The 15846-nt window shown below is 41.7% G+C and overlaps 1 protein-coding gene across 2 annotated transcripts in view; it reads right to left on the bottom strand.

The window, feature by feature from the left end:
• ndrg3a (ndrg family member 3a) overlaps positions 1 to 15846 on the bottom strand; it is a 32712-nt gene that overhangs the window by 12629 nt on the left and 4237 nt on the right. For both annotated transcript variants that reach the window (XM_026168780.1, XM_026168781.1), the window contains exons 2-3: positions 4381 to 4462; positions 2357 to 2389 (exon numbers count right to left, since the gene is read on the bottom strand). In XM_026168780.1, the coding sequence (XP_026024565.1) occupies positions 2357 to 2389; positions 4381 to 4437 (90 nt within the window). In that variant the 5' untranslated portion in view covers positions 4438 to 4462. The remainder of the gene's footprint in view (positions 1 to 2356; positions 2390 to 4380; positions 4463 to 15846) is intronic.

Genomic DNA, 15846 nt, shown 5'->3' with positions numbered 1-15846 from the left:
AAACATTGTTTACCTGTGACACGGTCAGTTTGATGACAATTGTGTTAATCATATGTTATAGTCTACACAGCCACAAGATCTCCGTCCAGTGTATCAGAAAGCTTTCTGCACAGTCATCTTCACAACACTAGATGAGAAAGCTGTTCTAGCAACACATGGCAGCTCAGCATGTTACCAACACAGTTAAGGTTCTTTTTTTCCATTTAAATTGTCACATGTCTGGAGCTATCGAACAGCCTCGTGGCGCCCTCTAGTGCGCATAATGAGACAGTGAGGATTTGAAAAGCCACAGACTAAATAATGAGAAAGTTGGGCAAAGTTATAAAGAGAAACTGCTATTTTAAAAGTACACACTTCCCTGAAAATGTAAAAACCTACACACTGCATACAATATATAAAACGCTATACATATATAGAAACAATAAACAAAGCTTAAGCAAAAGTTTAAAAAATGGACTTAAAAACATAGCAGTGCGAGACTGCAGCAACACCATGACACTAAAACTATTTTTGAAATGCACAGTCAGCATTCTGGGTTTGAGGAGTCTGTCACACACCTTCCTCTCCCTTTCCTGGCATAAGCAGAAAATTGTAAGAGAAACAAAGCTGCAGCAGTTTGAACTTTTAGGTTCCCTGACTCCACCCCACCACCACTGTCCTCCTCTGCAGGTATGCACAGCTCTGGCACGACTCCTGCAGTACCTGTGGACTGCCTGTGGTGGGAGCTTTAGCAGCAGGAAGAGAGCAGCTGGATTCATCCTCCAGCTGCTGGAATGTCACGGCTCAGAGTGATGTTGCGGCAGGCAGGACCCCTCCCACACAGGTCTGATGTCTTGTATAGGGTGTGTTCTCCTTTTATCTTAGTGTTATTACGCTGCGTGACGGGTTCAGTGTTATACTAAATATTTACAAGATATTTACTCCATCACGTCTATTGCCAAATGGCCAGATTACCAAATCAGGAGGAACACCAGCACAGTTTGTTAACACTATAAATCTTTTAAGAGAATTGAACCTTCTCACGATCCATCATCAGCACCCTTTTTAGCAATTTCCCATCTTCAGCTGCTCCCTTATTCACAGGGGGTCGCCACAGCGGTTTAATTGATTTGGATTTGAGTTTTTACACCAGTTACTGTTCCCAAAACAATCTTCTCAGGATCAAACTGGGAATTTTTCACTAGTTAGGCGAATGTGTAAAACCACTACACTGTGAACTGCCTGAGCTTCCTGAGTGTGACCATGTGAGGTCATAATGGCTGAAAGGCAAATGAGGTCAAACCACCAGTGGGACGGATTCAGGTTCAATTCTCTCTGTAACTGACAACAGCATGACTTCAAAGGGAATCACAAAAAAGTGGTAATAAAAGATTACACGGTGAACACGAGCAGCTGACTGACTGCAGGATTGTACGCACATGAATGTCTTAATAATAGTTCTGACAGGATGCTAAGGAGCATGCAGCTTGCCTGCTCCGGCTAACATGCTTACTCTCTTCCCCCGCCTGCGTCGGCTATATTTAGCTCTGCCGGGATGCTGGAAGGAGGCGTGACTGCAGAAAGTGAGCTAGGGATGAAAGGTTTAACCCTTAGCAGTCATGATGGCCATTAAAACACAGCACAGAGCTTTCCCCAGCATCGTGACTCCTCCTCCTGCAGGAGAATCGTTGCAAGAAAAAGCAAACTGCCCAAGAGGTGGAAGGCTGGCAAGCCTTCTCCTCATTCTAAGACATAAAAAAGGGGGGATCTGGAAAACTGCTTCCTCAAGGTTAATAACTCTTCTTCTGGAATGACAATTATTTTTACATTATCACATAAAAGGGCTTGACTATGAATAAAATACAGTAAAAAAGGCAGGCACTAAAAAAAAAAAAAAAAAATCATACTGAGGAAGGTGCTACAGTTGTATATTCTTCAAAAAAACAACCTGATATGAATTTAACATAATCTTTTTCTGTATCGCTTTATGCAAAGAATAAAGTGAGTGTGCTTTCTCAGTCATTAGCACAGAGCCAAAGCACTATTCAAATTTTTTTTAAAAAGGTCCTCATTTGCAAATGATCACTACACTTGCCTCCAAAGAAATAGATGGCCATTAGCAAAAGCAGCAGAATTTTAATCAGGTGAGCACATAACTACTGGTTTGTCCTTTCTGTCACAGTCAGCGGTGTCAAGAGTAAACGCAGAGAGCAAGTTGGACCAAACACGCCTTTCACCTGCATTAGGCATCCATAAATGTGCGTGTTATTACTGAGTAACGTGCTCGGATGTACAAAGAATGCATGGGTTCAGCAGTGTGGAGCTGAGAATGAATCATAATGCTAAATTAACAGTGGGAGCAGAGAGCTACACTTACCTGGCAGTCGAAATCCTGAAAGTTGCGTGCATTCTGCGTGAAAAGGAAAAGAGGAGAGTTAAATGTAGCGTAGTATGCTAAAGCTGGTAATCACTCTTAATGTGTTTGTGTAACCCCACCAGATGGATGGGAGTGTGGTGCAGGATGTATACATGTGTGCAGACAAAATGGCAATAACCCATGTCTGATTACATTTATATCCATGACATTCATGCAGCTCTTCACGGAGCTGTTGATAACTTATCATTAGCTCCTTAGTTTAACAGCATCGAAACTAAAGTCTTTGCTTCACATAATACATGTGATGGTGCACAATTCTGACGTTTTTATGTTAATTTGCATTGTTTGAGGCCTGAGTGGGCAGCCGACCACAGAAAAGATGCCACTGGGATTGAGTTGCAGGAGAGACCAGTGGGGTGTACATGCTTTTAAACGGAGATGGTTTCTACAGAGCGGTCCTTTTCTTCTTCTAACTGCCTGTGCAGCAGAAATCTGGATACAAATCCACCACTATAATGAAATAATGTTGAGATGTGATGAATGTAATGCAAGTAAATGGGGTTGCTTTGATTTTTAATGTTGGGTGAATTACAAAATCGCTATTGGAGTGGTTAAAGAAATGGATGGATAGATTCACTGCACCATGTCAATCATCACACTTTACAGGGCATCTTGATTGCAGTCAGGTGACTCAACATATTAAAGAGACTTTTAAAAGGCTTCTTTTACATAGTCTGGGACGGGAGACGGTGCAATGAAGGTTACAATGATGAGCTAAAACGAACAGCAGCCACCTATGCGTGCCATAGACACGACCTACATATTAAAAATCAGTAAAGGCTTGAGTAAAGCTGTGGTACGTGGTGCCACAAGACAAAGGGGGAAAAAAGTCTTGTCCAAGTCACTCAGCTTAACCATTTCTTTTACATCTAACAAGTTAACTGGAAATACTGACAGCTTGGTCTCCTTATAAATATCAGACCTTAAAGAAAACTAAGATATGAACTACACTGTGATTGGCCAAAACTAACAGGCCTGTTTTGCTTTTATTAAAGGCACTTTAATGTCATACTAAATGACAGGATACATTTATAACCTTCGCTGGCTACCTAGGTGCTCTGAGCTTGACCAGTGTAATAAGAAATTATCAGTCGGCAGTCAGAACCAGTTTCCACCACTTTTACAGAAATGAGGATCCTCCTTCATCATTGTTATCACATCATCAACATCATCTCAATCCACTTTGAAGACTCATCTGTTTAATGAGCTGACCACTAGGTGGAGTGAGAGGTCAGTGCCAGTCTCCTCTATTTCAATGATTTCCATGATGCATTTTCCCCACTCTGTCTTCTAACATAATACATTTACCTTAACTGGCATAGAGCACACTCAGGGAAATGTTCTCATTCTTCAAATCCACCCCTGAGGTGACGCAATCCCCTAAGAGCCGATACATAATCACACACTCCTCCCTCTGAGGCACGATGTGCTCCTGACTGTGTCAGTGATCGGGGTACAGAACAAAACAGACACATCATCATCATCATTATTGTTCTAATCAGTTAATCAGGTGTTGAGAATGAAGGCGGGAAGAAGGAAAGACAGGTAGCGCTTCTTGTCTCTTTCTGCTTTTATTGTCCCTCACTCGCTGCAAACTTTCAAGCTTCAGAAATAAAAGAGATGAGTTTCTTTTAGCTTTTCCTTTGATCTCTTTACCTCCTCGCCAGACTGTTTTCTCTGCCTCTGTTACGTATTCTCTCATTGCTTCATTCTGTCTACAACCCCGTTTGCCGCCCCCCCATTCCCTTTACACTTGAGCATATATGAATAATTCACTTTGATGAACGGCACTGCAGAGCATGCATGACTAGTGTATTAGCGTATGTATTTTCCTGGGAGTGCTGTAGTGGGTGCTTATTCATTTTTAGGAGACAACACATCTGTTCATTTTATGTGTATGGTTACAAAAAATTAATCTTGTCGCCTCTGCAGCTTGTCATCACCTTGTTCTCGCTGCAACTCACCTTATTGGTCAGCAGCGGCTTGATCTCAGTCAGCTGTACATCCTGGAGCTCATCCATCTTCCTGTCGGATCACTCGAAACCACTGTCCAAGAAGGAAAAACGAAACATTTTCATCAGGAGGAGGACCGCATGCTGCCAAAGACACTTAAAATCTCAGATTAAAAGATGTCCATCTTTCTATTTTGCCTTTTTAAAATTCACACTAGCGCTGTGATACTTATGCTGTTATAAGAGTCAGACACAGAGGGCAAAGGGCCTCATTTCTGCTCCACACAGGTAGTGAGCAAACGCAAATATATATCAGGCCAGATTTAACAAAAAGTTTTCTCATTTGTTTTCCCCTTGAAGCCAGCCGTTTGTCCCTGCTCGTAATTACTGAACAAGAATCCTGACACAGAAGTGTCCCCCTCCCCCACTTTCCCTGAAATGCTACCTATTTTGCCCCCCTGTTTGCACAAGGTGAGGACAGGAAGTAGCATTGAATTTCTTGGCCGTTCCTAGAAGCGTGGCTCATGTTGCACATAGCAGCAGATGGAGGCTCTAACTCTTCTAGGTCAATGCTTACAACCGGCAAGCTAAAACCACAGCAGACAGCCTTTCTATAGATGGACGGCATTAAAAGAACAAACACACACTATGCTAGGAGAAACAAGCAAGACGTGTAGGCAAATGCAATTGGATGGAAGACCGGCCAACTGCTACCTTTTAATCACTTCCTGAATCCAAGCCAACCCCCCTTGGAATGACATTGAGCTGCTGGTATCAGATAACCTTCAATTGGTTAGAGAAGAGTCAAACAGCCAAGTTCCAGCAGGAGACACCAGAATAGATGACGTCACGCCATGTTTGTTTTACCAGCAGTTTCACCCTGCAATTGCCTGACAAAGGTCTAAACCCACATCTGCCTGCTGATGCATGAATCGGCTCAGGGGTCGTACTGGACTAATAACAGATTTCAAATTGCATGGGAAAAAGCCAGGGAAGCAGATGGCAACAAGTGAGCACAATCCTCAAATTACATTAAAAAAAAAACAGTTCAGAGAAAGAAAAAAAAAAAAGTGGAAACATCCAGGATTGGAAGGACTCAGCGATCAGTAAATGGGGAGTGAAAACATGCCAGGCAAAATCCCTGCTGACAAATCCGGCTTGGGAGTGGAACTAAATAATATTTAGACAACTGAACAAGGAAAAGAAGAAAAACAAATATTCTGCATGCTTGAGCAGATTGGGTGTATTGGTCGGATCAATCCAATACTTCCTCAGGCCGTCACAGAAAGGAAGGAGGCAAAGACCTGCTTTATTTGTAGCTGGCTAGTGGGGTAATTGAAGTGTTTAGTGCGACGGGGGTCAAGGCAAGCTTAAACTGACAGGCTGACTGGGTGGCTTTCATAGCCTAACCCCACTGACCTCACCGCCTTCTATCCTCTACACCAGCAATATTACAGAAGCAGAACGCTTGCTTTTATCTTGAAAACTGCTCAAATGCTCTACACCTTTCTTGTGAGCGACTTGCTTTGTGCAACCTGGCGTTGCACAAAAATCAGCCTCTCTTAGACAGGCACTGTTCATTAATCTCACAGCATTTGAATTTGCGCTTTCCTGTATAAGCTTGGACCCAGTAGCATATACATGTCACCTTCAAAACAGCACAGCAGCTCTGAGTGCATATTATACCAAGGCAGGCTCACACACTGAATCTTCAGTTGCTCAGCTCATCATTGCTTTGTAAAATGTCCTAAACAGCCACGACAGGAGAAAGAAAAATAGGTACACTAACATTTTTACTGGGTTTTAGAGTGTGGCTGTGATGGGTAAGGTTAAAACAATTGATTGCTAACAACTTTACAATCAAAATATTGGCAGAACATTAACAATAGCAGAAGTCAGTTTGTTGCTTCCAGCTGTTTTTAGAAGTCTTTTTTTCTATGTTTTCCTTTACATGCTTACTTCACTTACTGAGAGCATCACAAAGCAGAGTGAGAGAGTTGGACCTATTTATGCACATGGCATAGTGCATCATCAACAAGGTGTGAAAGAATTGATCACTGACTTCCTCAATTCACAAAGGTGAGCAAGTAGCTTCTCTATTATCGAGGTGACTTCCTAAATATAGAAGCCGAGGCAGGAAAACTCACAATGTCACGAGGGTTACCTGCCTCACTCTGTCACTGTTGTGGATATATGTGAATGAAGCAGAGAGGAACACTAACGTAACGCTAAGTCGACCTCATCTAAATGACAAAATGCCATCATTTATCAGACTGATGAAGCCGGAAATGTTACATATCATGTGACTGTAAATTGGGTACAGACTAGCTGTATCCCAGAGCAGCTCTGCTGGTCTCATAACCCCTTGTAACAATGCAGGTAAAGAGCACCAGATCACATTTAGAAACATCCACTGCCTTCGCCACCCTTTTCCTGCCTACTCTATGTCTGAGCTACCATTCAGCATCTACAGCTGTTGCCATAGAGACAAAGCTGGTTGCTGATGTTTATTCTAAACTGGGATAGACCCAAGGGACAGATGTAAGGCAAAGAAACAAGGGGAATAGATAATGGTAGAAATGAGAGCTGCCGAAACACGTTTTGAGCTTCATTTCCTTCAATGCCGTGGAACAATGCTCGAGTGTAACACATACATGTTATCTCGATGATAGCAAAGAATTCTATAACTGTAACAGGAAATGATTCCCAGGCTACAGCAGGGAAATTCACTTTGCAGCTTGCAAGGTTTGTCCCACATTCACACCGCACCATGGATGTGGAGGAGGATGGGGGAAGGATTCAAAGTGCTGATATGGAACAAGATCTTCCTGCCTTAACAGTATTACCATCTGTTGTAGCCGATCACTCACAAACAAATGCTCTCTAATACCAGATTCTGTTTTACTCAGCTCCACCTGCATTAATACGAGTAACACCAGATTACATGCTGGATCTCACACTTTAATTTCCCACATCTGTGCTCTTCAGGTTCTTTCTCCTGCAAAAGCGTGTTGCTTTTAGGAGAGCCTCATTGCCAAGGATAAATATCAGCTCACACAACGAGGAAAGGAGCAGGCAACAGAGGATCCTGCAGAAAGTGTGTCAAGAGAAAACCCACATGAGGCTCTTTCGACACTGAAAAGGTCATCTTTCATTACATTCTAGAGTCAGCAGTGTCTCTGAGAGACCAGGAGGTCTTCCAATTCTGGCAAAATGACTTTATCGGAAGAATTGCAAAGACATGCTGAAATCTGTCAGTTTAATAAAGGGATAACTCATTTACCATCACCCCCCTCCCCTCCCCGCTCTTCTGCTGGCAAGCACTCCTGCCTACCTCACACAGAACATCCTGAGCTTTAAGCAGAGACAGAGCCAGTCTTTGCTTTAACAGTGAGACGCAGGCGCCTGAATACATCCGTGTGTGGACACAGTGGCGCATGCCAAACACTTCCTTGAGATATACCTCGTCTCTGCCAACAAAAGGAGTCCTGTAGCTGCCATGTCAGCAGGCATCCCTGAGTGATTGATGAGCAAATCCCCCTCCTCCCACTTTTTCCTCTCTCCCTCATCCTCTCCTTCTCTGCACTCTCTCCATCTTTTCCTTTTTCTGCTCATCTCCATCACACCTTGGGCCATCAGGAACTGTTTGCAGGTGATGTGATGGGCAACTGAAAGCCCAGCTGTGCCACCACTTAATTTAGCCCTTTTTCACCATGGCAACAGTGACTTCAGATTTACTTGTTTACGTCATGGCCGCACTTTTGACTCTGGCCTCTCTGCTTTCGTGCTGAATATCAGCACAGTGACCTCATATTAACGTGCCTCCAGGGCTACGAAGACCCTGACTCAGCCATCAGGTGTACTGCTATGGCGATAAACAATGAAATCCTATCGACTCACTGTCATCCGGCACGGTGGGAAGAGGATTACAGCAATGACGGTGGGGTTCAAATGAAGGACTAATTAACAACCCCCAAGAAAACCAATTAAAAAAAAACAAAGCTCACAAAATGTTACAAACATGGTTTTAAATTTAATTTTTATATAGAAAACTACAAAACAAAAAGTTTCAGTTCTGCTGCATTGCTTCTGATTTGATCTTTAATCTTGCACCTTTCCAGGTTTACAGTTCTACACATTTTAAACATTTCACTTCAACAGTACAAAAAGCATCTTAGTCATTGGTAATGTGTCACTTTGCCCTACCACGCATTGCCTTTTTAAAATTCAGAATCCTTATGGTTTATTTATCTTAATGACTTTAACTTCAAACTATCCTCTTAGGCTGATCTAGATTCATTTGAAGTTTGTTTTCTGTGGTATGTAAAAGGGATTCTTGCTTAAAAGCAGCGAAGATTTATTTTCATGTTTTGATCCTCTGAAAGTCGGTGCTGCAAAGTTTTCAGCTTGCACAAAAATTTTTTTAAAAAAATTAAAATGACTTGAGACACTGGCCAAAATTTGCAAAGAGTAGTGGTGGATCACACTAAAGCTCTGTGCAGGAACTGTATCCTCCATAGAACAGCGCATTTCTAAACTGATGATGCTTGACAGGTCAGCTCGCTCTCTGTGAGAGTTTAAGGTCTTTGGTGAACTCGGGTGCGTTTTGATTTTTTATGACCACACATCATTTCACACAGAACAAGAGGGAAAGTTCAGCAAAGCCTTCAGATCCCCTATAAGTCTCACCTTAATCCTCAAGAAACTAAGCTAATTTAGTGAGTGAAATGACAGACTAAAGTCAGGGATTAGAAATGGAAATTTACGGGCGCTCGCTGTGTGTGCAGGTGACCATGTGCCACATGACTGAAAGGCAGCAGCTCGAGTTTAAATCTGGCCTGAAAAACTTTCTGGCCCACACAACTTTCCAGTCGGCCTGATCCTGGTAAAAAAAAGAAGATGAAGAAGCAGAAACACTTCCATGGTAAAAAAAAAAAAAACTATCATGGCATGTATAAACATATGTCTGGGCTCATTTCTCCTTCCCCTGGTGCTGTTTTGAGTGGCAGTTTTTGTCTTTTGGATTTTATTAAAATTGTATTGACTTTATTCCTCGATAAAGCTTCTTCTTCTTTTGCTCTCAGTATTTTTATTCTAAAGTGAAATGGCTACTTTTGGTTTCCCAAGTTTACTGATCTGATCGTGCTGACAGCTCGACTGCCCAGAGCGAGGCCTGTAATCCTGGAGGAGCTGCAGAGGTGATGATGGGGGTTCAGAGCCGGAGCCATTCCAGCAATCATCATGGGGTTATGTGAGGTCCTTGGACAATAAGATGGACGCGCCTGGCGAGCTGACTAAGACCCAGGAACACTGTGTAATTTTATTGTGTTGCATGGAAATGAGACTACACTCACAGTTCCCTAACCACAGTGTAACCATATCTGGCTCCAGGACTTTTCGTATGTGATGGGTATTTACTGTGAGCGGTAATTACTGTGGAGGGACTGCACTCTTTGGAAATTAAATGTGGTGTAGTCCCAGGCATGTTACTACAAAGAAACATTTTTTGGCCTTAATATCAAACTGTGAGTGGAATGAATCCATATTACTTGCCAAAGGATTTCTCTTCTGTGGTTGCTGTCAGAATCCAGTATCTACTCTGAATCATCCAGTTGGAATCGAAGTGGATTCTTCCATCAGCTGACACAGAGATCATGCAAACAACTGTGGCTGTGGCCAAAAGTTATAGATAATAAAAGGAAAACCTCTAAACCACGTGATCTTTTCAGACAGGCAGTGCCAAAAGGACAGATACAGAAACTCTTAACACCTCACCTCTATTTATTTTTTCACATCTTTACTTGCCTCCAATATATGCAGATTTAATTTATTGAGCTTTTTAAAAGTTATTTCACTATTTGGTATTTTCTATTTAATTGTGCTCTTTTTCGGTAATTTTTACCTTCTTTTTTGTCATATTGCATCTAGTTACTCTATTTAAACGTTGTTGTTACAAGTTCATTTAGCCTTCAGTGTCATTCCCAAAAACTTACAATTAGAAATGTTCCTAAAAAAAAAAAAATCCATGGGAACAATACAATTGGAATTAAGTGGGAAGCATTAGATAAACTGACAGAGAATGACCCTTTAATATTTTAGCCGCTATAACACAAAATGTCCCAACCTTTGGGGAAAATTTAAGGATATTTTATTATCTAATAAATAACCCAGTTTGGTTATCTCGTTCTTGACTTGGGCCTATGACCAACTCAGTTCCACTGACGGGACGCAGACTTATCTGCCCATCTGCCAAAATGTTACAATCACAGAGGAACACAAGCATGTCTGTCCTCAACTAAAACTCCTGTCCTCATTCAACACTTCAGCGATCTTCACATCACAATAGAAAACAGGCTAGCACAAATTCCACTAGCCTCCTGCCAGCCATTCAGAGAGCCCGACATCCATGTCTGCTCCTCTGTTTTCAATTTCGGGGTAAACACAAATCTGTGTAAACAACTTCGCCTAACCCGGGCACTGGTGCGGTGATGCCCTATTCAAGTGGAATCTTTCTAGTGTACAGTTACTAGAAATTTCCTTATCCTCACTTTTCGTAAACAGGCAAAGCCGGTGTTTATAGTTCTGAGTCTTTAGAGGCGACAATCCGCACCGGAGTAAAGCTAATGGGCTGTGACAAGGCTCAGTTGCAGATTATTGCTCTAACTGGGGTCATTTGGTAAGAGAATTAGAGGAAAAATCCATTCGTTTTGCATTTTCGCCCCCCCCTCCCAGCCTAGTCCCCTTGTTAGGTCACTAACAATGTAATTGACAGAAAGAATTTAAACCCAGAGAGATAATACCTGGGAGGAAATCCGATCTGGAGTCTGAGATGTTTTGTTCTCCACTGTGGGAAAAGCTGACCTATAACACGAAGCATCTCCTGCAGATACTGTCAGCAAACCCACACAGATGAACGAGCACAGACACACGGCACACACTGGCATGCACGCGCACTCGCACGCAGCTCCCCGTGTTTCATGTCTGCGTAATTAAATGACAGCTTGCTCTCCTGGGGCTCCATCATCCTCCTTACAGCTTCTATTATTCTCCTGATACAAGCTGGCAGAAGAGTTTTTCTTCTTTTGACAACATGAGAAAAAAACTATAACGAGACATGTTGCTGACATTTTTCTCAGGATTCAGTTGAAAAGGTATATTTTTATCCAAAATCCCAAATGTGGGGCAACACCCACAGCTGGTTTTGACATTAAACTTCTAAACAATGGCTTAGGCTCTGTAATAAATGAATACACACCAATACGCATAGATGATCAGTGCATGGGAAAGCCTGCCAGAGAGAAGCTATTTCAGGACAGTTAATAAGACAAACAAATCTACCACCTCCTTGTTTGATCCTTCTAGGACTAATAAGGTCTAATAAAAGCTAAAAGCTGCATTACTATAATTGACTCACCCCTCTTTGAGAAAGGAATCTGAAGGCGCACTGACTCAGTCATTACTACATTTAATATCCTGTGCCTCCGGACAGTCATTACTCAAAATGCAAGTGATAAAAATGTTGCAGAGGCTGTACTTGGAGGGCTCACGGGACATTACACACATAGGAGCAATAAGGTTTAAGACCTATTCACCAGACAGAATATGTCCACAGAAGACTCACGACCTTGTCCTCTGACCAGTTATGTTCACTCTCGATGAACATGACATCGCTGTCTGTGATAAAAAGCTTTAGCGACACTGTAGTCAGTGCACTCATCTGCCTGCCAAAAAGAGAGGGCCCTCTTCTACTGACAGATTTCTGTAAAAAGGTAAACACACCTATTTACACTCACGCAATTTCAGACAACTAAAAGCTTAAAAAAATACTTAAAAAACACTAACACATTTCAATCCAGTTTAGCAGGGCTTCACTGGCATGAAAGACACTATAGTGGTAAAGCTGCTTCAATAGCCAACAGCTGCATGTGGGGAGTGTGTTCACTGAAATAAGATCCAATGAAAATGATATATAATACACATGTAAATGACATTAAACTGCTTAGCACAGCTATAGGCCTACAGACAAAGGTAACAAAGAGACAGACTTGCTGTCTCCCCAGCAGCAGGAGCACTAAACAGGCCACAAAGCATTACCTTAATGAGAGCACATTAACCCCATGCCCCACCAGCACGGACACTATGTTGGCAAAAACGAAGTGAGCTCTAGTATGATGACTACTGCTGATTTTATATTATAGCTAACATAATATACCATTAGTAAATTATTTAGAATTATCAGTATCACTGACAGTATATTATTCTGCATGTAAAAGAAACAAACATATGAATCACAAAACTAAAAGCACACAAACCAATATCTGATTCGAGGAACACTCAAATACAGATGGCTATATTATTGCTGAGCATTTTCTTCCCCCAATTATTAATAAGGAGACAAAAAGTTAACATTTATAGCAGATAAGACGCAAAAGCAGTGTAGGCGCATGTTACGTTTCTAGATGTTCTTATTCCGCTCTCTCTCCTTTGTGCGTCTTACATCTGTGTTGGCAACAATAACGCAAAGTGCTGTGAAACTGAGCACTCCAGCATCACCTAAGATCTGTAACAGTATCTCACGATATGAGATCTTTTTTTTTTTTTTTTTTTTTAAAAGAGCCTAGAAGAGTTTAGCATTAGTAGCATAAAGCCTGAAGCGTCCATTGTGGTGTCTGACAAATTTCCGAGCCACGAGGCTAAGAGTGATAACTATCTGATAACTTAATGGCAATTCCCAGTTGATATGGCCGTGACCACTTGAAAAATCTCAACATATTGCCTAACTTTACAGTAAATATATGTATATGTATTGTATGTGTTAAAAAAAAGAAGGTGAGCAAAAAGATATATTGCACTTTGAAAGCTTGGTATTTACACCTGTCCATCGAATGGCGAAACTGACACGGGGAAGGCTGCGATAATTAACTGGACCGATTAATAAGTCTATCACCAGCATGGACACTTATGCACATGTCTAATCCTGCAGAGCAGCTAAGTGCAAGAAACCATCTTATTACTCGGTGAGTGCTTTTAAAGGATTCCTTAAGGAGGGCACTTTACCTGCTAATTGTCTTATGAGATTGAAGAGCACCATCTGGCAGATTTGATTCATAACAGCACATCTACGGGCATAATCAGCATGTTTTATGTCTTACATGAAGACGCACATGTCGAGAGAAAATCTCAGAGGACAACTGGCTGGCTCCCTAAACAGAGTGCTATGGTTTGTAAAAATACTTTTCATAACGTTCAGGCTCAACCTAAATTTACTTCACTAATGCAGACCCAGAGACCAACAGTAATATTTTCCACTGGTGTTCTGATGTTTCAGACCAGCAAACTGGAAACTCAATTTATCCATTATGCAGTTGTGGATTCGGGTGTTTGCAAGAGGGAAGCTGGGACATGAGTCAGCCCTCCCCATGCCCCACCCTCCTCACTACATTGTACTATATAGTCAAGCATCTATTCTGGTCTTCGTTTATAAATAAAGTAGTAGTCCTTGCACTAAGCTGCAACTTTATGAGAGCCTTAGTGGGCAGTGTGACTGGACCCCTGTGACTATATTAAACTGCATAGTTTAAAGTAAATACATCCAAATTTTCAAGTGTAATCACTAGAGACCAACATAATTTAACACTGCTTTAACTCGACACTGATGCTAAGATACCAAGCTGCATCCTCCGGGACTGAAAAATGAAGCCACCGTTGAGGTGTCAGAAACTGCACTTCCTCTAATAATGACTGGAAGTTAACTTGTCAAGTGGTTGGAGTTTTAATGATATTACCTAATGAATAATATGGCCTCCTGGAGTTTGTGCTTCAGTTTTAAGCTAATTAACACTTGATAACGCTTCTGTCTCATAAACATACTAGTCTGACCGGGATTTTAAGACCGGACCATAGCAAAGTACAAGCACTACATGAGAATGCATGAGGTTCATATGATTGCTCCTATTACTCCTCCTTGATTCTTTGGCTTAACATCATAGTTAGTCCTACTTGTGGAGCTGATTGGCTAACTGTGAATCCCCCTGCTGCTGCATTGGACCAGCTGCTTTTTCAAATGAGAAACTTTCATTTTTCCATCGGAAGAATCAGTCAACAATCAACTCCATTGCATGAAGTGGACTGATTGATAAACAGACTGGTAGGATCAAAAGACCTGAACCAAAGCAACATCAATTTGGACCAGAGCTGAGGTGTAACACAACCGACCTGTGCGTGTCTTCATTTGTAATTGAACAGCCATGAGAACGGAAACATAATGGACTTACGCACTTTGACTTCCTCGCTTTTTAAAAACACATGAAACCATTTATTGTGATAGAGACTTCACAGATTTTACCCTCCTCTATAAAAGTTCTCTGTGCATTTATAATGTATGTCACAAACACGCATATGAATTCACTTCATCTTTCCTTTAACTCCACAAAGCCCCGCAGGGCACTGACCCAGATGATCCTTTCAAACAATGATAAACAGACTTAATAAGAAAACAGTATTGCAGAAAACAACTGAGTTACTGTAGTGCAGCTGGGTGACATGGGGGGAAATCATATATCAGAAGTCACTGCATAGTCGGGAAACTTAGACCATTTTACATCTTCCAACTATGTTAAAAAATATAACGTTTCACTGGCAAATTTAATGTATCCCTAAAAAAAGTAAATCAAGTCTTGCAGCATTTTGTTAGCGTTCTGTTTCCACAAATGAAGTAGCTTGGCTATACAAACAACTATAACATTAAGCTATCATCTTTAAACTGGAATATTTTTTTTAGACAACACGTTTTCCCCCCTTCATGGTGCAGGGGAGAGAAATAGTCTGCAGATGCAGACCGAGCACAGTTCTGGAAAAATTGTTTTGCAGCACTGAGTGACAGAAGACATGCAATTACTAGCATGGGTTTACATACAACATTAAACTACATCAGCACAAATGCTGTCTCATCCTATACTTCATTATAAAACATATTAACATACCTTAAAAAAATCAATATACTGCCCAGGCCTAAGCTGTAGCTTCATGACAGACACCATTGATGAATCAATAGACATCAGAATATACAGGTCTCACATAAAGGACGCTTAATGATGGGTTACAAGGAAAAAAAATATCGCTGCTAAAGGACGAAGGACGAGACAGCTATGTCTTGATAAATTAGCTCTGATAGCTCAGATTGAGGTGTGAGTGTGACTGAATGAATCTCTCCTGGCTCCGCTCCTCCTGGTATCTGGCTATAAATTGGCTGAATGGCCAGGCCTGTCTGCCCTGCACTCAGCGCTGCTAATAGAGTACCTGCCCCACTATGCTACGCTAGGCAGTCTATGGGGATTTCCTCTGCCATGCTCAGTTGTGCAGGAAGCCTAAAGAAAGAAAGTTGAAGACAGAAACTGTATGTGTGTGCGAGTGTGTCTGTGTCCTGGGTCACAGCTGGTTGATGTGAAGAGGCAGAGTTTCCAGAAGAGCAGAGTCCTG

The sequence above is a fragment of the Astatotilapia calliptera genome, chromosome 5 (assembly GCF_900246225.1).
Source record: "Astatotilapia calliptera chromosome 5, fAstCal1.2, whole genome shotgun sequence".
In the NCBI taxonomy this organism is placed as follows: Eukaryota; Metazoa; Chordata; class Actinopteri; order Cichliformes; family Cichlidae; genus Astatotilapia; species Astatotilapia calliptera.
The sequence above is the reverse complement of the archived record's forward strand: the minus strand, read 5'-3'. Positions and strand labels throughout refer to the sequence as shown.